Source organism: Styela clava, chromosome 8 (genome assembly GCF_964204865.1).
Source record: "Styela clava chromosome 8, kaStyClav1.hap1.2, whole genome shotgun sequence".
Lineage (NCBI taxonomy): Eukaryota > Metazoa > Chordata > Ascidiacea > Stolidobranchia > Styelidae > Styela > Styela clava.
Window position 1 is genome coordinate 1,444,518 of NC_135257.1, and position 24,187 is coordinate 1,468,704.

At 35.0% G+C, this 24,187-nt stretch overlaps 1 protein-coding gene and 2 long non-coding RNA genes across 4 annotated transcripts; all 3 read right to left on the reverse strand.

Moving 5' to 3' along the window:
• Window positions 1-681: 681 nt before the first annotated feature.
• On the reverse strand, window positions 682-5,244 carry LOC144411726 (uncharacterized). Of its 2 annotated transcripts, XM_078115013.1 has the most exons (5): window positions 4,872-5,244; window positions 3,534-3,619; window positions 2,508-2,600; window positions 1,944-2,112; window positions 682-1,764 (listed from the first exon to the last, which is right to left on the reverse strand). In XM_078115013.1, exons 4-5 carry the CDS (start codon window positions 1,946-1,948, stop codon window positions 1,038-1,040), a joined length of 732 nt encoding a protein of 243 aa, XP_077971139.1. In that variant the 5' UTR covers window positions 1,949-2,112; window positions 2,508-2,600; window positions 3,534-3,619; window positions 4,872-5,244; the 3' UTR covers window positions 682-1,037. The 2 variants fall into 2 exon arrangements, with proteins under 2 accessions (XP_077971139.1, XP_077971138.1); XM_078115012.1 differs by lacking the exon at window positions 4,872-5,244 and having other exon boundaries at window positions 3,534-3,860.
• Window positions 5,245-8,240: 2,996 nt separating this feature from the next.
• Window positions 8,241-9,484, reverse strand: LOC144425634 (uncharacterized). Its single transcript, XR_013477565.1, has 5 exons — window positions 9,311-9,484; window positions 9,088-9,126; window positions 8,674-8,721; window positions 8,477-8,509; window positions 8,241-8,364 (listed from the first exon to the last, which is right to left on the reverse strand). It is a non-coding gene; the product is annotated as an uncharacterized LOC144425634 (long non-coding RNA).
• Window positions 9,485-18,357: 8,873 nt separating this feature from the next.
• On the reverse strand, window positions 18,358-21,924 carry LOC120346255 (uncharacterized). The gene is made up of 2 exons (XR_005569970.2): window positions 21,812-21,924; window positions 18,358-18,583 (listed from the first exon to the last, which is right to left on the reverse strand). It is a non-coding gene; the product is annotated as an uncharacterized LOC120346255 (long non-coding RNA).
• Between the last annotated feature and the right edge of the window lie 2,263 nt (window positions 21,925-24,187).

Genomic DNA, 24,187 nt, shown 5'->3' on the forward strand with positions numbered 1-24,187 from the left:
AAAAAGGGAAACCATAAATTTTGATTTGCGAGTGCCGCGACAGATAAAAACTGTATTTTAGACGTTGTTAAAATTTTAGACGTTAAAAATGCGAATCAATTCTAATTATAATCGGGCAGTATACCATATATTTTTATGTACGCAGATTGCAGTATTTCAGAGCAATAATATTTTTATTTTGTTGTAAGTAGGCGCAACGGCGAGTTACGTTGAAAATAATTAAATTAGTATGACAAATTCTTGTTAATACTCGTATCGCCATGGACTGACTATTCTGCGCAACAAACAAATCATCATCGCTGAAAAAATCGGCAATTTTAACGAAAGTCATAATCGCGAGCGAGGACTGTTTTGATCGGAATTTCCATTTCCTATTTTGAATATGGAATATAATTTACTGAAAATATAGTGCAAGTTATCTGGCATTTTTGACAAAGTATAACTGTTAATTCTTTTGTTTTTAACGTCTTATTTGGTAGAAACGGGGTCATCAAATCAAAGAATGATAATGATTTGAGATTGTACCTGACTAAATTTCTTCAAATATTAAATATCAAATATTCTACTCAACATGCGTTGGAATTTGTTAAATCTCGAGAGTCCGACAAGTTAGCTAATGTTAGACACTTCGTAATGCCTATAGGACAGTTTGTTCCACAAAGAAAATCCTCCGAATCTCTCCATACGATTTTATTATATATTTCTATACACTTCACACGCAATAACACACATATCATACAAAATAACATAATGCTTCAACCAATGTTAATGAGATTTGTACATCGCAAATTGTTGCAAATTTCTTTATCGAACTGTTTGTCCTTCTAAATACTTGACGCGCTTTATTACCGTTCATAATTATTGAACTGAGAGTTAGGTACTGCATGCGAGACAAAGTTCTCTCTCCATGAAATATATAAATATCTATCTCACATGATGAAAAACAGACATTACTCTTCGTTTCTCATATATGCTATTTGACAACAAGCCCCAGCGATTCGTCAGTCATTGTCATTATTGGAGTTGGAGCCGACAAGTTATTCGCTATAGACCTTGATGTAGAGGCGTAAGTTACTTCCTTCGCCGATGTCATCATACTCAGACGGAATAGGGGGTTCGGAGTTGTTTCCACTATGCGTTTTGGCTTTGGAGCTGGAGCCGACAAGCACATTTGCTTTTAGCTTTGATGCAGAGTCGTAGGTTACTTCGCCTATGTCATCATACTCAGGCGGGATAGGGGGTTCGGAATTGTTTCCACTATGCGTTATCGTCATTTGGTTGGAAGTTAGGTCCCAATACTCATCAGAACCTACGAGTTCGTTATCTTTTTGCCTCAGTGTTGATTTAGAACCTTGTTCTCCGATGTCATCATACATGGGAGTCAACATAGGCGAGCTCATACCGTGCCCGCCATTCATATTCACTGTTTTATGGGCCAGACCTGAACGTATTATCTGTGGCAGATATTGTTCAGAATCTAAGTTCATTCTTGGAGAAGGCAGTGTTTCTGGGTATATGTAACTCGGTTCTGCGGTGGCAACACTCGTAGTCGTAAACTCGACTGGTATGTTACCCATATGATGTCTACTGTGTGGGTGTTGTATGGGCGATAGATACTGGTATGAATCCTTGGGTAGGGGGATGTGTGAAGGGTCGGCCGTATCAAAATGCATTGAAGAAGGAATATCCAGTGTTCGCGGTGTAATACTCTTGTTGTGAAAACGCATAGGGAAACTTTCTCTAAATTCATGCTGTCTTGGTTTTCTGAGAAAAAATCGAACGGTGATTTAAAAAAGAAAAGTGCGTTGGGTGCTGTCAGCTAAGGCTAAACTCGTTGGGCTAATTTATGTTGGCGTTGTAGATTAAATTATCGGGTTAGAGCCTCATTCTCACAATCAAACCTGGAATACATTGAATTTGGTACTATACATGACGTAGCCTACCTCATTTTACTATAAATACACACTCCTATCACAACCGATATAACCACAAATGCCCCAACGGAACCGACAATTATCAGGATCAATTGGATGGAGACTGGTTCGGAATTCGGTTGTATGGTAGTTGAAATTTCACGTCCCTTTTCGGGACGAGTAGTCGGCTTGTTGTTTTCTGCGAAGACAAAAGTTTTAAATATTTAATCTTGTTCAGTGATTTCGTTGGAGATACGAGTCACATCAGCAATAGTTTCAAACTATCACATCGTGCTATGTCATCGAGATTTACTTTTATCGCCAATGCTGCTACCCTTGTATTTTCCAGATTTCTTTTAGTAAAAAAATTGTGTGCCACGACTCTTGAATAAATCTAATAATTTTAATAAATACAAAGCGGTCAAATTGCGAAACTCTTCAATCCAAATCTACGCATATCGAACAAATCGAGTCGGCCAAGTATTTTCATAAAGGATCTAACCTCGTAAGCGTAGTTTGGATTAACTGTTTTTCTTCTTTCATCTTCTTTGAATAAATTTGAAATTCAACTAGAGAATACCAGAAAAATCTTACCTGGCTTGATCCCAAGTATTGTCTTACCGACGTCGTAACCCCAGTCCAAAATCCTTGACAAAAAATCAATCCCTGGGTCTGCACACCTGGCAACTAAATAAACGTATATCGACCTATTATTTTTTTTTATTGGACACAAAGTAGACCAATGGATCGTTTTGTTATTATATTGTCATTCTTCTTCTTGTTGGCCTCCTTAACTACTGGACCAATTGCTTTGAAATTTTCAGAATAAAGATTGTTGTTGTTGCTTGAGGGCTATTACTTTTCCTTTATTCATAAATTTCCTATGAAATATAATAGTTCATCCAAAATTTCGCGGTATTATTTTTTATTCATGGGGACGGGGTTTTTAACCCGCCAAGCGTGACGGCTGTCTGCCGTTTTAATTTTGCAAAATCATTTGACGCGGAAGTGGTTATTCGATACCGGTAGCACACGGTAGGTACGGTAAACTAGATGTTGTTCATATATTTGAGCATCGCTCTCTTGTTTCAACTCAAAACGAGTCTCCAAACTTATATTTAAACAGAGTATTGGCAGAAGAGTTTCAAGCAACTACAATAATGCAAAAAGATTTATTGATGTTTTTTCTTCTAACAAGGATATCAGTAGATACGGTATACACGAAACAGTTCAATTTACATGGTAGATGACAAAATCGATGAGTACGAGTCTCAAGTTTATTATTTCGTAACTCTTGACGAAGTTGATTAGTAGAAATTCTTTTACTCTACAACCCCACACTTATAACCTTAATGGGTGAAACCAAACACCTACAGATACGTGGGTGAATTGAGTAGAATTTATTTTCAGTAGATTCCAGGGTTTAGTCACATCGAGTTCTATCTGTCATTAGGAAATGAGTTGAATCACTTTCATATAAATCGATTCGTGCACTATATTGACTCGAGTTAAAGTTAACCGAAATATACTTGAATATTGAAAAACGTATAATTCAAAACCAAATCATGTAGTCTTTACAAGCCATAAAACAAAAGTCAGTAAAAGGCTACATCAACTCACCTCCGATTAGACAGACAACTCCAATTACTTTAATGATCTTCGTTGTTGTTACTTATTTAAAGCACAGAATTTTTTGTGTGAATTATCTAAATTTTTTGAAAAATAAATTTAGCTTCAACTCGTCCAACTACCTTTTTGATACTAAATACATTCCGCAACTCGTGATGGTCTAGCTAGGAGACTGTTGACCACAATTGGGTAAATACTGAACTATATAACTTCCGTCTGATCAAGTAAGGAACACAGATGTGTTGTCCAAATATGAAGTTGATCACATTGGTTAATGCTCAAATTTTCATAAAAGTAAAGACTATAACATTAAACAACAGAAAACGCAAATTGATAGGCGCAATATTTCTAACAGAATCTTTTATTCTAGTTACGCATGCTGAATTTTTGATGCATCAGATAAAATATTCCATCGAAGGTAAAATTCCAATATTTTGTTTCGTTCTGATCAGGAAAACAAACGGAAATACAAAACGGAGGATGGTTTGACTTGACTCAATAGTCTACTGGAGTATTTTATCTGATGCTGCAAAAATTTTAGCTCACGTCTCAATCCGGATGCACTGACAGCAAGTTTATAACATTCCTGAGCGGACAAAATGTGTATAACATCGCGAAGCTTTAAAAGTAGACAACACTAATCGGTTACATATTGTGTGAATAATCAGGCCACAAGTGTGATTGCTGCTTGTAGTACAAAAAATGGCTTGACTCATGATTCGGGTAAACCCGGCAACCTGAGTTTCACAGCACAAGCAATGTTTTGCACAAACTGTTTCGTCTGAAATAACATTGAATCCTCAAGTGTTATAGGTTCAGCCGTACAACGTTGCAATACAGAATAGAATACATTCATAAATAATTTGAAAATACATATACGGTGTAAAAAACAAAGTTGGTTATTGGGCAACACTTTTATAACTACTTATTCACCTTTCGTTCTGCAGAGGGTGAGATTCGCTGGTATAGTCTATATTAGATTTGGATTCCAGATTGCCCCGAATCGATCTCTAATTAAATTGGTGACACATAAAAAAAATTGAGTTCAAAATCCGAATAACAAATGGAAAGTAAAAAGTCAGAATATGTTGCCCACGAATTAACCATAATTCCATGGCAGCAACTCAAGATTAATTATTGAACGTCATTAAAAAAGTGCGCATTCTGTGGAAATTACGCAAGCAATCAGTATTTTTGTGAAGCGGCGTCAAACTCGAATTTACACTCTTCTACAGATCTATTAAAAATATGATAAAATTTTTTGTCACAAATGTTTAATGCGCGATTCCCAACAAGATTTAATTGAAGTACTTCCGCAGTGATTGTCACCTGTTATGTAGATGTAGACTGTAGAACTTTGGATCATCGTTATCATTGCCTTAAAGTTCAGAACTGAGTTCAATCCACGTTTCCACCTCGCTGCTAATGTATTCATATATTTCGTATCACTTTGTGGGTTAAATTGTTATACTGGGTTGAAATGGAACAGCGATTTGTCATTAGTAGTTTATTTAAACTCTCTTGAAGGCTTGAATTTACGCGAAAGCGGAACCGCCACAAGGAACACAATTTTCAATATTGTGACTTCACCGCACACAAAAGCGGATCTCACAAAAACCGGAATTTTTGAAAAAAATATAAGTAATATCCTTCTAACAAAAACTACAATCTTTAACCACCAAAAGTTTGAAAGCAATTGGTTCAGTACAGTTAGTAAGTGATTTTTTAACACCAACAGGAAGAAAAAAAAATGCCAACAAGAACAGAGGTGTCAAACTTGCGGCCCACGGGTTGCATGCGGCCCCAGAGAACTTCCAATGCTGCCCGCGAACACTCAACAATAATTGTGTTATTTTGTAATTTTATTTTTTCTAAATGTAATACATTTTCTTACATCTTTCGAAGAAGTGAAATCGATTATTCACACAAAAAACGACAATTTACTGAAAGCATTTTAGAAAATTAAAATTTTCTTGTTTTCAATTTGGACCAGTTGTGAATACACCTCAAAGCTAGCAAAAGAATACATGTGAAACACTTCAGGGATTAAATGAAGCTCAAAGTACATGAAGAAGGTGGCATTTTTGAAGAAAACTGGGAGTTGCAATATTTCTGCATTTCTCAAAATTGAAAAAATACAATATAGGTAGACATTATCAGAATAAGCTCAGCAGTCAATATGACAAATTTATAGATCAACTTCAAACAGAAAATATCTATGTGTTCGTATATTATTATAATTATACAACTACCTAGTTACTAAAAATCAATATCAATCATAACTCATGCGGTCCTATACCGCGCAAAGGTAGGAAATGTGGCGGGAAATGTCTGGTCCGAAAAGTCTGTAGTTTGTTTGTTTACTGATCTATACATGAAATAATAAACATAATATTTTTGCATTACTGAAATTAATCAAATATTCTCAACGATTCAAATTAACCGATGATCACGTGACCTCGATAATTAGAGTTGCTACTGTTAAATCATTTCAGCCTGATATTAGTAAGCTGGTGGCACAAAAGAGATGCCAAACGCCAGGACATATGTAATAAACAAAAACATTGTTTGTAGTATTATTGTAAATTTTAGGTCTATATATTTAAATTAAATTATTTTTAGTATAAGTATTATTGTTTCCTTATCAAAACTTTGTTCAAAAATGTTTTGAGTAGTTGTACGTAAAAACTTGTGATTTTTTGCAATAAATACAATAAATTGCATTAATATGTAAAAATTACTATGTAAATGGCACCTATCTAAAATTATGCTCCAAGTATACATTATTAAAACATATCAAAAACTGTTTGCGGCCCGTTCCACAATCCCGAAAATGCAATGCGGCCCTTGAAAACCCACGAGTTTGACACCCCTGAACTGGAATAATAATAACAAAACGACACATAGGTTTGATCGAATGGATCATGTGTTACACTGTTGATACGCTACAAAAAATGTGACATGGAATATGCTTTCTTGGGGGCTCCCGAAGTATGCGAACCAAGATGGCGGACATCGGAATGTAATATGTGTACTAGGTTAGGGTTAGGCCATAATTTTAGGTATAAATACTACGGGAGGCCCTTGGCTAGTCTTCGAACTGATAATAGGACTAAAATAAGGAAAATTGGAAAAAAATTATCGCCTAAACCTAACCTGTTACCCATGTTACGTTCCGATGTCCGCCATCTTGGTTCGCATACTTCGGGAGCACCCTTTCTTGTAATAATGATAACTTGCTTCCCGTGAACAATTGTTCCTGTATGTTGCGCCCATTCGTTCATTAGGGTTGTGTCTTCTCTCTTTGTCAATCATTTCCTTTGCTATAGAAGCTGCTAAACATCTGAAAGTAAATAAGATAATACAGTTTACAACAAATGATCGCGCATCTCAGTCGTTTGCGCTTGCTTTGTTTGCTGTTGGAGTTTATTTGCACGTGCTAATATATACAGGCTTATCCATGGGAAACGTCCCGTGGGATGGTATGGTACAACACACATTTCTATTTCCCATGGGACACGTGGGACACAATACCCATATAATTTTCGAGGAAATGATGGTAAAACAATTTGTTATGGACTTCGTATCCATATATTTGAGCATAGCTCTCTTGTTGGTTATGAAGAGCAAAATATATTCAGCATTAACAATATACTTCGTGAGAGAGCTGATGATCTGATGGACACATATATAATAGTTATGAATATGAAAATATCAAAGTCCGTAATTTTTTTTTGTTTTGCATGTCTCTTCGTACATGTAGTCAGTCCTATTTAGTAGACGCTCAACCTAAATTTAACAATTTTTATTTGAATTTTATTTCAAAGAGAACCCCATGAGATGGGATGGGGCAGGCATAATTGCTATGGGATTGGATGGACAAGCTTGAGTATATAGTACATGGGCAGTAATGTCTATAATCCGAATGAGCATAATAACTGATACAACTTACTGGATTGTAGTCTGAAATTAAATTCAAAGCTGTACGAGAATTCAAAAGTTGCTTATAGGGCAAAGATGAACTAAATCTGGGACAATCGTTACAAATTTATCGATGTAAAATGGCACTATAGAGTGCAGAGGATTTGAAACAACACGATCTTGCCTTTTTTGGTATTCAAACTGATGCTAGAAAACAAGAAAACGTTCCCGGTATGTGCACAGTGAGTATTCCAACGTGGTACAATGAATTATATATATTATTGATTTTTTTTTTTTGAAATTGCAGATGGAGTGCTCAAATGTTTTAAAAATTATACCATGGCCGTTTGCTAAGGCTGACTGCAGTGCACACATTTATTTATTACGAAGGAGAATTGCTATGTGAAACTCGAATCTAGGTATTGCATAATATATTGTTCTGAAAATTTATGGTCATTTTGAAACGTCAGCAGAAAGACTCGAACCGTTAAAGAATTCCACATGTTCACAACAATACGGCCTGTCAAGATATCCGTTAGCGAGGGAACACTCGTATCCCCCTTCTGGCTTGCCCACTTCCGATCGGCTTTCTTTTCTTAGGATATCAATGAAAATACTACCTTTCAACGAGTACGTTGAGTCATATGTACTCATTGTGGACTCCGAACTAACAACCATTATTCGTTTATGTTTCCAAAATAATTCAACATGCTTTAATCTATTTTAAAACAGACGAGATCGATAGAGCATCAGCATTTTACCAACAAAGACAAAAAGTTTCTACATTAAAAATATGTTTATTGTTTTATACTGTTGTCAACGTGAAAGTAGCACATTCGCACTAAAAATCCTTTCGAACTTCCAATTCAAATCCTGGCTTACGTTGCCCTTCTGTAATTGACTGCAAAAAGTAAAAAAAATATCTAAACTGTAAGAAACTATTTGCAACATATATGCAACAACAAAAAAACTGATACAGACTACAAAGGATATTGCGCTTGATAATGACTTACAATGTGTCCCTTGATTTTGGTGTTTCCGTTATTCTGGGAAAATCAAAATATATGAAAATAAAAAATCTATATATATATATATGATATTCTCTCTACATTCATACTTTAGTCGTTCATTGCTATATATATGAAAACTGAATAATATATATTGTACTCTAAATAGAAGTCAATGTACCGTGCGCACAAAAAAAAAGTACCTTTTCAAAGCCGGCGTATCCGGTTATGGGTCCACCAGGAGGTGATGTCTGAACGAAATACCAAATATATTCATTTAACAGTTTAATCATTTAACAATGATTTTTTTATTTTATGATTGTATTTAAATTAAAATATAATAGAACTTATGATATAAACGCGCGAGCTCTTGTGCGCAGGGAGTACCTGGCATGTTATTTGATCTAAAATTGATTAATATTCTTGGGTTCAGTAGTTCACGTTCAAATTCAACAATCGATAAACTTTCTATAACGATGAGATCGTCAATTATTTCACAATATATATATTCTTGGGTACATTCGAAAAATTAGTGAAATAAGTCCGATGTCTATTACTTTTATTCCAATTGAACCAAAACAAATAATAACAAAGAAAATACAATAAGCTAAACTCACTGCACCAGCAACGACGCCATCTCTTTTCGACTGATTTGTCTGGAAAAATTCAAATTTTTAATTTTATTTATTAAATATTTGCTAATCCTATTTTACCAATTAGATTTGTTTTAATAAATTTTTTGATTTCATAAATTCACACTGTAATTTGTCGCAGCGTTTCCATCATCATGCCACCTTTGGAACTTCAATTCGAATAATGTAGTGAATACAACACTCGTACCTGCTGAGGTAAGGATGGTAGGCACCCGCCTCCACCAGACATAAAACCGCTGTTCATGTTTTGAAGTATATTCAAGGATCGCCAACTACAAGATTGATTTCCGTCCCTCCAAGCGACATTTATATAACAAACATGCTTTGAGAAATAAACACAAATATTAATAATTGAACGTAAATCTCAATTCTTAGATTGCGCGCTTAAAGGAACCTCATTTAAATACAAGATTACATGACTCCCACGTCGCTTATCAAGAATGTTCTTCTTGTGGCAACATTTATTATTGGGACTTTTGAGAGCACGCCCCGAGAAATATCGGGCTACTATTGAAACAGGAACAAAGCCTCTTGTTTCCTTATCTGAATAAAATTTAAATACAAGTTAAAAAGAATTCCGAACAGATTGTTTTTACCACAAATGATATAATTTTCATATACCATCATATGTAATACATAAATAGTAAGTAAACTTTGGGAGAATGCATGTTTACAATGGGGTGCATATTTTACATACTTCCTAAAATTGAGGAAATCTTTTATGTAAAGCAGATTGTTTAACAATGCACCTTCGTGTTTAATAGCGAGTGGGCACTTTTAAAGTAGGCGTTAAATTAGCATATATTTTACATACAACAGCGTAAAATAATTTAAGAACATGTATCAATTACAAATATCCAGCATGGAATAGCATTATAAGTTTGGTCAATGCTATAATGTAATATTTGGAATGCTAATTATTATTTTCAATACTGTAAACAACTCGGACAAGCTTTAATTGTGCTACAGCAAATACCGCTATATTGGCCCGTTTCTAATTATGAACTGGTGTCCACAAACAAAGATGGAAAATATTTACAGCACTACGCCTATATATCAGAAGACCATGTTGTCAACAGACCGAATTACATTTCCAAATCGGCAATTCATGATTCATTTAAATATTAGAAAGCAGGTCACTTCGCTCATCTCACATTTCCACAAGTATATGAAAATGTTTTCCCCTGATTATATGAGACAAGTTACTTGATGAAAATTACCTTTTGAAATGGGATAGTAAACGTACGTCAATCTTGTTGAATCACATGATAAAATACCGCTTTTTAACAAAGGAGTACTTAATATCTAATATCATATTACAATACGGGTTTTTCTATGCACGGGAGTCTCCGTTCTTATTTGTTCATGTTGACAACTTAGCAAACGTCTCATATTTAAATACATCCCGGGCAGCATATTCAAAAATCGCAGGAATCTACGAAACTTTCGAATTTACAGAAATCATTGGTAGTATTTTTAAAGAATACCTGCTGTGTGTATGAATGGTCCTCTTGTGGCAGTACTAAACGAAGTTAGCAAAGAGTTAATATTAATTTGTTCCTACCACGAAAATTTGATTCTAAAGCACAAAGAAATCCTAAAAAACATGGAAATTTTATGTTTTATGAAAAACAATCGGAGTAGGCAACAGCGTAGCATTGAAGAGGTGGAAAAAACAAAACAGATTAAGTTACACTTCAAAGGCCATACAAAAGGCAGGAAAAGTTTAGACATACTGTTACAACAAATCAAAAAGTGATATGAATGCACAAGTATTCTTGTCCTACATAACATGCACAAAAGACACAAGTCTACATGTTATCCAGGTTGACAAATGAAAAAGATTAAATATATATTTCCACAAGTATCAGAGCCTTCTTGGGGGATTGACTGTGAAGCTTTATGTAAATACAGCGTCCTAGTATAAGAAAAAATTGCTTTTGAGGGCGATGTATAGAGACATGTGACATACGTAGATTTGAAGCCCATGATGAATGTAATGGAGGCGAGCAGATTGCTTGAGCCCTCGCGGTGGCAGGGTGGTTGACTAAACGGCTTGTTGGTTACGGTTTCCTTCGCAAACCACGCACGTGCCCGCATTGTACGTACATTGTACTTGTATTAATTATACAAGTGTATACATTTATTTTTGTTGTTTTAACTAAACACAGCAAAAGAAAAAAATAAAACAGCAATATTAAACAAAATATGTAAAAAAAATTCATACCAATTGTTTCAAAGCAAACATTTTTGAACTGGCTAGTCATCTACGGTCCATGCAAATGTGAAATGATTCATCCAAAATTTTTGTATTGTCACATTCCAAAATATCGTTCACCATTGCACCATCGCTCGTAATTTTCTCGATTTTTTTTTTATACGTGTCATGTGATTACTCAAGCCCAAACAATAGTTGCCTGGAATCAAATGACGACTAAAAACAAAACACACGGTAAGTGTACTCATTTCCTTTGCTGAAAGCCTTGGTAAATTATTCAGTGATCATCATGCAATATTATAAATTTCTAATTACTACGCCTCATTATCAAGTCACATTCAGGGCGACGAGCACAAATGGCTCCTTTTCAATGACAATTTTGTACCAAATTTTATGGTTTAAACTTTAAACCATTTAATATTTTGAACGTCAACATGAAACATAAACAACGGAATTGAGCCAAAACGTCGCTTTTTTATACAATTGATGAGAACGATGAAAAAACGATATTTACACGATGAAAATACGAAAGGATGTGTGATTGCTATAACACTACTCAGAGCACCTTTGTGGCATAAAAATTAGACAAGACAGACATTTTCAATTTATTAATTAAAATAAGAATAATCGCCCAGAGACATGTAGCATCATCATTCATTGCTACAACAATCAAAGTTTAACTAACTCTGACAATTTCTAATAGATTTGTGGCCAACCTGAAAATGTTTCTGGGGCTCAGAAGTGGGCCATGCCTAACGGGTTGATAACAGGTTCTCTAGGCCTACTCAGACAACGAAATTTTTATTGCTACATTGTCATTTCTAGGGAATATAAATTTAAATATATTTTTCTGCATCTACGATAAGATTACATCATACGGTTATCTCGCAGTATAGTGGAACTGTACTGTTGACTAGGTCCGACCGCCATCTGTAGGTTAGATTACGTGCCAACCAACTGCAAAGTATTTGCGTAACACAGTGGTATTTTGATTGGTAGATTTTTTAATCTCAGTATGGTGAAACAATTCTTGCACAACAAAATGAAAAAACAGCCTGAGAAATAACCTGATCAGATGATGAAACTATAGGGGGCACAGGGAAATTTATTATTAAAGAAAAATATGTAAACGAAATTGCAATAAAATCAGTTTTGCGCCTAGTATTGTAAAACCCCCATCCCGCCAACTGTTCTGGGCACCCGGTTGCGGACCTCTGACTCAGAGCGATAAACATCAAACTTTGCTTGCTAAATCAAAATCCCAAGAATAATGAGCCTGCAGGCCGGGTAGTGTGACACAGAGAGAAAGTTTTTATTTTTGGATTATTAGAATAGGGGGTATCTACTGATAAATTAAGAAGTGGTATGAAGTTTAACTCTCACCCAAGGAAGAACCACAGTATAGTACGCAACGTACATGGCAGTACCACTTTTGGTTTTTTAAAATAGTTTATGCCGATACTTAGCTGCTGAGTTTCGAATTTACGATTTAAAGGATAAAACATATATTCCATATTTTTTATGTATACTCATTGTAACAATTTAATCCCTTTCATAACCGTGTCCCATTTGCGAGATCAATCTACCAAAAACTACAAGATAGATTGTATGAATACAAACAAGAAAATACTGATTGGTCAAGATTAAACTATTTGAATTTCTTAAAACTATTTCCTAAAATTCAGCCTTAATTGACTAGAAATAATTTTTACATCAAAGTGAATGAATTTCAAACTGCATCACGGGAAAGCTTCCCATATTATTCCAATGGTAAACCATATGCATGTTTATTTCAGAAACTAGTAACAATCTACAATATGGAAAAGCCAAGCGAATAATGGCATCTCGAGGGACTTACACCCTGGATCCGAGGCTAAAAACAATAAATTCCTCATGCGATCCAAATCGATTCCCACTGGCAACACATCTTGAATATCAACCAGATATTGAATTTAGAACCCAACGGATGGGGAGAATCGACAATAAGATCAATCTACCAAAAACTACAAGTTAGATTGTATGAATACAAACAAGAAAATACTGATTGGTCAATAATAAACTATTTGAACCCCACCCTAAAGCCTCTTTTCACTAACCAAGAACGTGAAGTGTTGCGTAGAATTGAAAGCGACACATATTTGCTTGGACATCGCAAATGGAGATACAGCCTGCTGAAAAACTTCGGAACCCCGCAGCTCGAAACACCGGCATGCAAACTCTGCAAAAGAACCGTCGATACAACTCCGCACATTTCCTCCCATGCCCCACATATATGAAAGTTCATAATTCTATCACTCGAAGTGTACAAGCCATAACCGGAAACGCGCTAAACATAAAACGACAAAATGTTTTTAAAAATACATATGTGGGCCATAATAATAAAGTGGTGATGAAAATCTTCGCAATCTTAAAACTAGATACAATAAAACTAGAAATCTTTCTAGATAAAAACAAATAATTTTATAAACGCATGGGACATACAGGACATACGAAACGAGGTTCGTAAGAAATTCAGCTGCCATATGGTTAAATTTGAAACAAACTTCGAGACCAGCGAAATATACGATCTGAAACACAACAGGAGGAATGCCGTACCAATGCATTGAACAAACGTAACCGTTTAAAAGCTGACCAACTCCCTTTTCCACCTCCTATAAATGGGACCATAACTCTAGTAATACCATCAAATCCCCCAGACGGAAATGATAAATCGAAAAAAATTATGCTCCAGATAGCACATACGGGTGCAAGATACACGTATGACTGACTAAATACACAATCATCATAAACGCTTTTCCATCAGTTCAGTTTAAACCAATGTGGTCGTCGCGAATAGTAAACATTGAAGGCATTTGCTCGGCAATCCGCGGCAATCAATAGCATATATTCCGAGGTGTAAACCCATAAACATGAAAGCACTTGAAGCTAATTCGAGAGCATGAAATTATAATGAGCATGAAATGAAAACGCATATTATTCTTTTCACAAAGGGTTCTTCTTGATGACAATACAATGACCAAACAGAAATAGAATATAACAGAGTACAAGCTTTCACATGTAAATGAAAAAAAATTTGTGAACTATTAGAAAAACGAGAAGAAAAATTGGCCACTCTATCCTGATTAAATGTAATGCAGCCGTGAATAAGGATTTCCATTCAGAAAACAAAAGGGCTTCTACGTGTTTGCCTGTTCAGTCAGACATCAATTCTCCAGCAGTATGGCTTGCAACCGAAAAGACATTTTCACAGGGGGTTGAAGTTGCTGGAACTGATAGATATTTTAGGGCAAATGATGACAAATTAGGATAACACATTTTAATATCTCATTTGCTGCTTTATCCGATGCTTCAGATTGTTGTTGTTTTGAACCAGCGGAGTCATACGAATCTGATATAATTTTGTCAACGGTGATTGTTTATAGGTCAAAAAGGTGATGATAACTCGTCGTTTGAATTTGCTATGACGTCATAATATTCGTCTCGAAAATCCAAACAGCGCTGCTTCGGCACATCAGTGTTTCGAAAATTCTCATTACCACGTCATCAGACCGTTTCCGAACTGTGGTCAACGATTACGGATTCAACAAATTCATAAGTAGATGACTAAGTCGTCTTTATATTTATGTTTATATTAATCATCAAAAATTTCAAAAAAATATAAAGAATCAGATGCATCAAATAAAATTATCCGTTATAACTCAATAAAGTAAGACCCCACACTCCAAAACTTGAAACTGCGCACTATACAGTTATTTGCCCGCTAGAGCGTCAAAAGCCTTTCATGTGGCTCTCAAGTTTAACTCTAAAACGATAAGAAAGTTGATTAGGAGCTCATTCTTTACGCCACGATCATCACATTCTAATATTCGTTTCACAGAAAAGTGAAAGGTTTCAAAAAAAGAGTCAACGGCAATTATTGAAGCCTGAGAGCTCATTTTCTGGCAAGTCGCCTCATTCAGTTACGACGTTAAATTCAATCGCTTCAATCTCTGATTGTACAGCCGTCAATGCAACTCCATATAAAATATTTCGACTTGAACATCTTGTTCCTAATTACTTGCCCACTTGGTTGTGTAAATCAGAAAGAGCTTTTCTCTGCAAATTTGTTCGTTCTCATAAAAGATTCAAAGGTACCTTCAGGTCGTGACAGAGAATGTCAAGATTACTTTCCTGGATTTAATATAGGCAAAGATACCCAAACAAGAACTCACGAATCGCCATTACACGATGACCGAGGAGAGTACAAAAGCCAAATTATTTGTAGTTCTGGCGGATATGATGATGTGTATTAATACCGATCCCATATTGTTAACCTCGAACTGATAGTTCATGCAATCACTGCCTCTCGCCGAGCTTCAATAGACTGCATTCGGCCCACTGCATTAGTTTCTATCTGTTGGAAAGTGGTTCGATTGGGTCCTGCTATAAATTTCGATAAATCATAACACTCATGAATTGTATTAAAAATTATTTATTGTTCGAACCTTTCTGTGATGGTTATTGCAGAATATATTGGTGCTATACTTTTCATGTATAGGACATATAATATGTGTTCAATATCACGTTCGTGGCAGATGATACCGATATCAGATTATTTAATTTTTTCGTTATCGTCTGAATCAAACCATTTGAATTGAGGTTCAATTAGATTACCTATAACTTCGCGAAACATCAACTATCGCTTGCCATCACAAAGCTAATTAGCTGCTTAATCGCCTGGATTAGGATCTCATGGGCGTGGGGCTATCAACTATCTCATGGGTGTGCAACCTGCGGCCCGCGGGCTAAATGCGACCCACGAGGAAAAATTGTGCGCCCGAGGGAGAGTGCCAATTTTGAATGGCGTGCGGCCCGCGAAACAAGGTATTTATGTAGCTTAATGTGGTACGTGTGAGTAATTCCAATTCCTTTGCGTTGCAAAGACTATAGCCAAGTCCAATTTATTATATATGCATATGACGTCACAATGCCTTAACACAGAGGTGGTCAAAGTATTCAGTACGGAGTACCAGGGCACCGCGAGAGAAACCTAGGTGTTCCTCGAGCTGTTCGGTTAATAACGTAATTCTGTGACTGTCCAAAGAAGCAATAACAGCATTAAAAAAATTTGACAACAGTAGCGTCGGAATATATCAACGAGGACATTATCTATAAGCAGGAGCGCGGCCAGGATTTTCAAAAGCGATGGGCGGTGTTCAAAATTGGAAACGGAAGTTCTCGCGCAACATTCTTTGGGATCAGGCCACTCGTTAAAAAAAGACATTTTCAGCGGATCCGTATTTTTTCGATCTCGAGAATCGTCAAATTTGAGTTGTTCGATCAGCACTCAAGAATCTTTTTATGCAATATATTGCCATTACACAAATCCAAGGTCGGCGTTAAAATCTCAATTAGTACAATTCACAATTGCGCAATCTGATGTGTGCATATTCAAAATGACTTGTTTATTGGCTCAATTGTGTTCAATGTAATCTGCGGTCGAGTCGACTTACTACAATATAAAATCATTATTACTCAAAATTACCACGGCAATCCGCGGACATGCAATGAAAAATAATGAAACAAGTCAAGTTAACAAAGCTCTTATGGAGTACCGTTTTTCCCAAACAACGCTGTTATTATAATATATATATTAGTAGCAATTTCGTACTGCACACAAAAACATACATACTAGTGCCGGTAGCTTGATTTAAATATTTGTGCCCATCCCGATGAAATCATATATAATTATAAATTTCAGCCGTTCTTGCAAAACTGACTCCACCAACACAGACAGTCCCCCAACTCCCAATAAAACTAAAATAACGAATATCGGAAAAAAATTATGGCCCAACTCTAACCTGGTACACATACTACATTAAATACCTTAGATATCGCTACATACCGAGTAAAAGTCGTATGCGTCTCCGTCGGTAGTTTCAAAATGGATAAATGGTACATCGCGAGCACTATTGACTTTGTTTCGATTTAAGTTACTACGGTATAATTTTCACCAAAAACCAAACATATCATTAAATATTATGATTCACAATGTCTAAAAAAGAGTTTTTATTCTGTCGCTAATCTACTACAACAAAACCTATGGCTTTATCTTCCGTTCCCGGTTTTAGTTTTAAGATTTTATATTGTCGCTTTTCAATCAAGAAATTTGGGTTGCAGAGTCACCACTTTATTAACCGGTGATGTGTTAACTTGTTTTTTACACTGAACACATAATTTCGAACAAGAACAAAAAATTAATTATCGTCGTTTCTCATGGAACAATACATGCATATGTCGAGAAAAATTTGCGATTTAGATAGAATAAACACTGACGTAAAGATGTTTACGATCTAAAGACACGTAACGCTGATGAAAACAATCGGCGATTAGGACAAAAAGCAATCGCGCACGTTATTAGCGACTTTTTCAGTCTTCCAAAACTATCAAAAGGGATGGGGTTGGACACCAAATTTATTAATATGTTTGTCTAGTTTCAAATATTTAATATATATAATTTATTTGTGAAATTTAGATCCATTTATGGCGTGTATTAACCTTATTGAAAAGGTTTTAGCATTATAGTAATATTAAGTAATATTAAGAGGTAAATAACAATTTTAAAATTTATTGTGGGGATCCATTAATAATGTACAGCCTCTTCACGGGCTCCCTGAGACCAAGAGTTTGAGAACCCCTGCCCTAACAGCTAGTTTATTCAAAGCGAACACGCAACAATTTTTGTGCGTGCAAATATTAGAAAGCCTTAATTAAGATCTGGCCCACCTGCAGTCACAGATTCCGTGTTCTTTCCAAGCTTATATAAAAACGGTATTCTTGCATATTGTAATTTCTCAACCATAATGGTTCGTTGTAGATAAATTTGCACCTAATTATCTCTGACCATAATTGACATGCGACACACCCAAGATTATCAGCGTTTTCTCGAATCGCGTAAATAAACGAAGATGAAGTACACCATTGGCAAAATCATATCATCTCAAAGCAGGACCTGAACTAGACAAAATACATTCCCATTGGTTTTGGTTACATGTTTATTATTTTCTTAGCAACTGAAATATTAGTGTCGGGTTCGATGAATGTATTTGAGATTTAAGGTTAATTCATGTACAAACAAACAAGGATTCATGATAAAATCGAGGATGAAATGGATTGAAATGCTTCCGACCAGAGTTGAACGAAGCAAAATTTTGTTATTCATTCCTGCTTGCTAGTCCACAGAATCGAACAACTGGCTCACATCTGAAAAATAAAATGGCCATTTTTCCATCATTCTACGATTGTTTGAATAAAAAACGAATTTAGCGGAATTCTTCACACGTGAGTAGAGTGAAATTTGACAATGACATAGGTGAGGGGCAGATTCAGACGGTGAGAGGCCATGTGCTATGCCGTTTGTGTGCATATTTGCAACATCGTCAAATAAGTTCTTCAGACGTCATAACGGGTCTTTAGTGTTGTAAAATGTATTATGGCGTCAGTATCTTTAAATTGTGTAAAATATTAAACTTTAATTTCAGGCAAGATATACGTACGCTAATCACCCAAGTAGATTGTTAAAGTTGAATTTAAAAACACTTCAAAACCTTAAGGCAATATATTGATATTTTTTTCATCTTATTCAAAAAATATTTCAAATCGGCTTAATTTGGTTTCAAGGTAGAAGAGATGGAGTTTTTTCGAATATAGACAAATTAATTATTTGCCCATATTTAATTTAAACTTTTATACGGTAAATATTCGGAGCAGAAATTAATAACAAAAATACCAAATGTCAAATCGGATTTTTTTGGAACAAGCCTTTGCAATTTAAAAATAATAATTCAAAATTTAATTTCGAGGCATCTAAAGATTGAGTCCTCAGGTTAGTCTACTTTTCTTTATATTAAATCCGGCCCTGCCTAAGTGTAGTGTCTGATATAAAAAAATATTTCATTCACTATATATATCTTATGGAAGACTAACAGTGGCCAATTATCGAATTTATTCATTAGTATGAATATATTTGCATTTATTGTACTTCAATTGGGCTAATCCATTTGGTAATTACATATGTGAAGTCTTAATTGAATACAATTGTTATTTTAATTCACAGTATGTCGATGGATCTACAGATTGTCAAGCTTGTCAGTGAAGTGTCGGAATGTACGACAGTCCACTCGTTGAAACCAACATGAAGAATTGCAGAGATTGGAAATGAATGGACGTATGAATGGCCAAAAATGAATTGTTGCTGACATATATGGATATCTATTAACTTGTTATCATTCCGCTGACACTGCGGTTGATATGAGCAACGTAAATCATGTTGATTTAAAAATGACAGCATTTGTTATAGTTTACTTTTATCACTCTGGAATGTGAACTCTTCCCTATGTTATCACAGTTTTTTGATTAGTGTTGAGAAATAACTATAAGTCATTCAACAACATCTAATTTCTTATTGTATGTAGCTTGCAGTACAAGTTAACTCTTTGAACCCTGAAAGCCGCTAAACCGGCTTTCCCGAGAAAGTCCTCTGACGCTGAAAGCCGGTTTAGCGGCTTTCGCATCCCGTAAGAGGTGAAACCTCATATCTCGCGAACCATTTATTATATTTAGACAAGTTTTACATCGTGTGAAAGATAATCTACAGGACTAGATATAATTTCAAAATTGAGATAAAATATTGTGATCATCTTATGAAAATTGGCAAAATTAAAAAGCATAAAAAACTTCTGAAAATTGCTCAAATCTAATTGACAAAACTTAAATTTGTTTTCGATTAAACCTAGTACATTATCGACAAAATTTGTAGAATTTGAAGATAGCTTTCCAGTGATACCATTAGATTGAACTTATGTTGCACCATTCAAATTTTAGAAGCATTTTTATTCGTGATTTCGTTTGTCGCAAGATCGAGGCGACGTCAAGGTGACGTAAATAACGACCTAACACATTTACGCCGTTACGCAGCGACGTTAAGCAATTACGTTGGCACGTAGCACGTTTACGTTTCATACGAGAAACACTTTTCCTCGCATGCTCGTAACGTCATTTACTTAAGTTCGTACTCGTGAAGCGACTTACGACTTGTAAACGATACACGGGGAAATTTACGCATTACATCGGTTCAACTAAAACACACAATACGCAGTGTTATTGCCGTTTTAATTGCATAAAGATATGAAAAATGCGAATAGCCAAAATAAGGATTTTTAAAAACAGAATGATGGAACATATCGATGGATACATTGTTTAGCGCCATTGCTGAGTTTTATTGTGCCATATTTTCTTCTTCCGATAGGTGAATACTATCCAATATTTCATCTGGACAAAGCTTTCTTTAAAATCCATTGTAAATATAGCGATATCAGGAATGTAGCGTATATGCAGTAATTTCGAAAATCTAATGAGGCTGCAAAATGTAAAACACTGACCAGGTGAGCTACTGGTGCCACCATGTCTTCCGTGTACCCGTTATCAGTTTTTTTTTATTCAATCTTCATGATATCCAACGGTGAATAATTAGCCTTGATGTTTCCGGCGGAACCTCATAAATTCATGAGGATCAAATATTTCGTTTTGGCCATTGATTTTCGTCCCATATCCAAATAGTAAACGTATATAAAATGGCCTTTATATTCTAGCAATTTTACTATGTTCGATCAAAATTCGTCTGAAAGGGTTTTATCTGCGGCCGAGGATATGATACTAATGCAATGAAGCCACAATCTGCACTCAAGCTGTGAACGACCAGATGTGCAATTGCGCAATATACCTCACGCAAAGAGTTACGCACGATACGTCGCATGAACGTTACCACGACAATGTCGTCGTCGCCCTTTGCGTCCTTACGCAAACTTGGCGTCAAATAGTTGATAAATTTTGTTCGCAAACCATTTGAATCGATAGTACAAATTCTGCAATAAAATGAGTTATGCGTATGTTAAGAAAGTCATACATATATTCTCCGAAAGTTAATTTTGTATACTTTTCAAAATTGTACTTATATTGATGATACATTTCTAAGAAATGTATTAAATATTACCAAAATACAAAAAAATAGTAGATGGGGCTACAAATAGGCTTACACATCTGATCAAAACATCTCGTGAAAAATAATGCCAGTTAAAAATAAAAGACTAGAAAAGCTTTTATATGATATATTACAGACCATCTGATATCTAATGGTTTAGAAGTTATTTTGATTTAAAATTAGGGATATTACAATTTTTTAACGCGTCGAATCGATGCGACGCCGTGGGAGGTCAGGGTGAGAGAGTAGCATCGTTCTGGGGATTCAGAGTTCAAAGAGTTAAGTGAAAAATAATTCATACTGCCAAATAATTTTGCAGATTTTCGGGGTTTCAACTGTCCAACACTATTAGTGTGGAATATCCGATTTTCACTGAGGCGGACTTATTATTGACTCCATTGACTCGTTTCATTTGTGGCAGACGAAAATACATAATGATGCAAATAACTTACCTATTTCTTCATTTGCGATATCATCTTGTACAACTGCTTGTTTGAATTTACCATTGCGTCTCCTCGTAATCTTGATACCAATTTGGTAAAATAAGAAATTTCACATAATCTACGTCGAGATATCGAAGCATATTATGTTTCTAAATATGGGAAGACCTGTATTTATATCTTTTTTTTTATGAGTCCAAATAAATTTCAATGCAATTTTTTATAACCACAGTGCTTGACAAGAGATGTGATTGACTCAACGAAGGATGATTGTTCCAATTCATTGTTTCATTCATCTAGTTTGCAAAAATTGCCAAACTCGTAACCCTATTGAGACATCACGCAACTTGAGAATTTATGGTAGCACGCAATCACACAATGACAAGTAGAAAAATAAGCAATGAAGTTCCGTTGGAAATTTAATTTACTGGATGACAGCGCGAGTCTTTATTATATCCACACATTGTTATATTTTAGTTCTGCTCGAATATTGAAGAAATGTTCGACACTTATTGAGATACATTTTCCACCTTTCCTTCAAATATTAAATCCATTTTTTATCTTATAAAAATTGATGAAAATATAGATGTGTATACGTGTTGATAGCGTTTATGAAACATTGTTTGGTAGTCGCAGTAGATTCAATTCGAACGCTCCAATTAAATCGCCATATACGAACGTTACATACACAATTCTCAATGATAAACAGCCACTATGGGCATCACAACCCACCATAATTATAGCGATCCAGAAATTAAATTTATGGAATTTTGGCACCGAACAATAAGGAAAAGTGAAATTCAGTTTTTAATGAACTTGTTTAAAAAGCAACGTACTTTCTTGGGAAATAAATGCCCATTATCCATCGACCGCATAGTTTTTCATTAAAACGTTTTATTCTTATCTGGAATATTATTTTCCTCTCTCAGCGTAATATTTCATAAAATTTAAAATCACCTTCGCTATGATTCATCCGTGTATAGGTCAATACCTAACCAAGAAGGCAAATCGCGTGACTAACCAGCATTATTTTAGTTTTAAGTCTGCCCCAAGGCATCGGGAGAACACACCGCAAAATAATGATCAAACACCCAATACTGTAAGTTACTTTGCCGAAATTTGAAGTAAATAAACAGCAGATGTAATCTTAGATGAGAATGTTATTAAAAGACCATTAACTATCTAATTTAGTGAATAAACTATTTTAAAAAAAATTACATATGAGATCAAAATGCAAAAATGCAAAATTCAATTTCCTGAAATAAAAAGATTTTAAGTTTTACGATAATGAGATAAGCATGTCAATATCTGAACAGTCTTGAATTTCAAAATATTTAATTCGCAGGATTGCAGCATAATTATATTTTAAAAAATCCCTTCACAACAATATCATGACAAATGCCCGATCTACATTGTGAAGTATGACACAAAAGATGAATTTGCTGCTGGATTGGTTAATTGTACACAACAAATTTCGATTTTTTTACTTGGCTAAAATTTGATTTTTCAATCATCGCATAATGTAAATTCTTATGTCGACGTCGCGCCAACTTCTTGTCTAATGCCGCACTACGTTGCATGTTCATGAGCCAAGAATGAATAATCTTAAAAGCAAGCGTTTTTAATAGATAAAATATGAAGCATATAAAATATTTTTTATCGTTCAGTCATATGTACGTCAGAGAATCTGCCCAATACGATTCTAGGTAATCAAAAGATTTAATCAGGTTCAATTTTGGTGGTTAACAGTTATATGCATGTATATATTTTAGCTTATATATAGATCAGAGTAGTCCAAGGTTGTCGCCTTCGCGGGCCACAAAATTATTTTTGTGTTGTTCGCGGGCCACAATAGCGTCAGAAATATGTAAACAACAAACACTTTTATTGTGCAAGCGATTGATCATTGTTTGCATTTAAAAAGCTATATCATATAAAATACGCCAGAAAAATCACTGAAACATATAAACGTTTTGCTACATCTACATTTAATGTAAGATTGCAAACTCTTCATTACGGAGAATATGCTCCCGCAAATGTAAGTGCTCTCGAACATCGGTTCTCAAAGCAAAATCCCTCGAAATTTGGAAATGTTCATTTCTCACATGATAGCAAAATGCCGTTTTAGATTATATTTGCCATAACTGCTGAATGATTGATTATTATATTTTACCAGATGTAAGGTACAAGAGAGTAATTACTAATTTTTCTGAAATATCAGAAGCATTTTTTGTAATACTGTTTAGGCTGGCTGCAAAACATCACCAGAACGAATTATATTCTCAGGTCATAAGATTAATATTTAGTTATCATATTTAGTTATTTATAACTGTTGGGATATATTAGCAACCAAATAGATAGAAAGCCAGTGAACAATTTGGACTACCC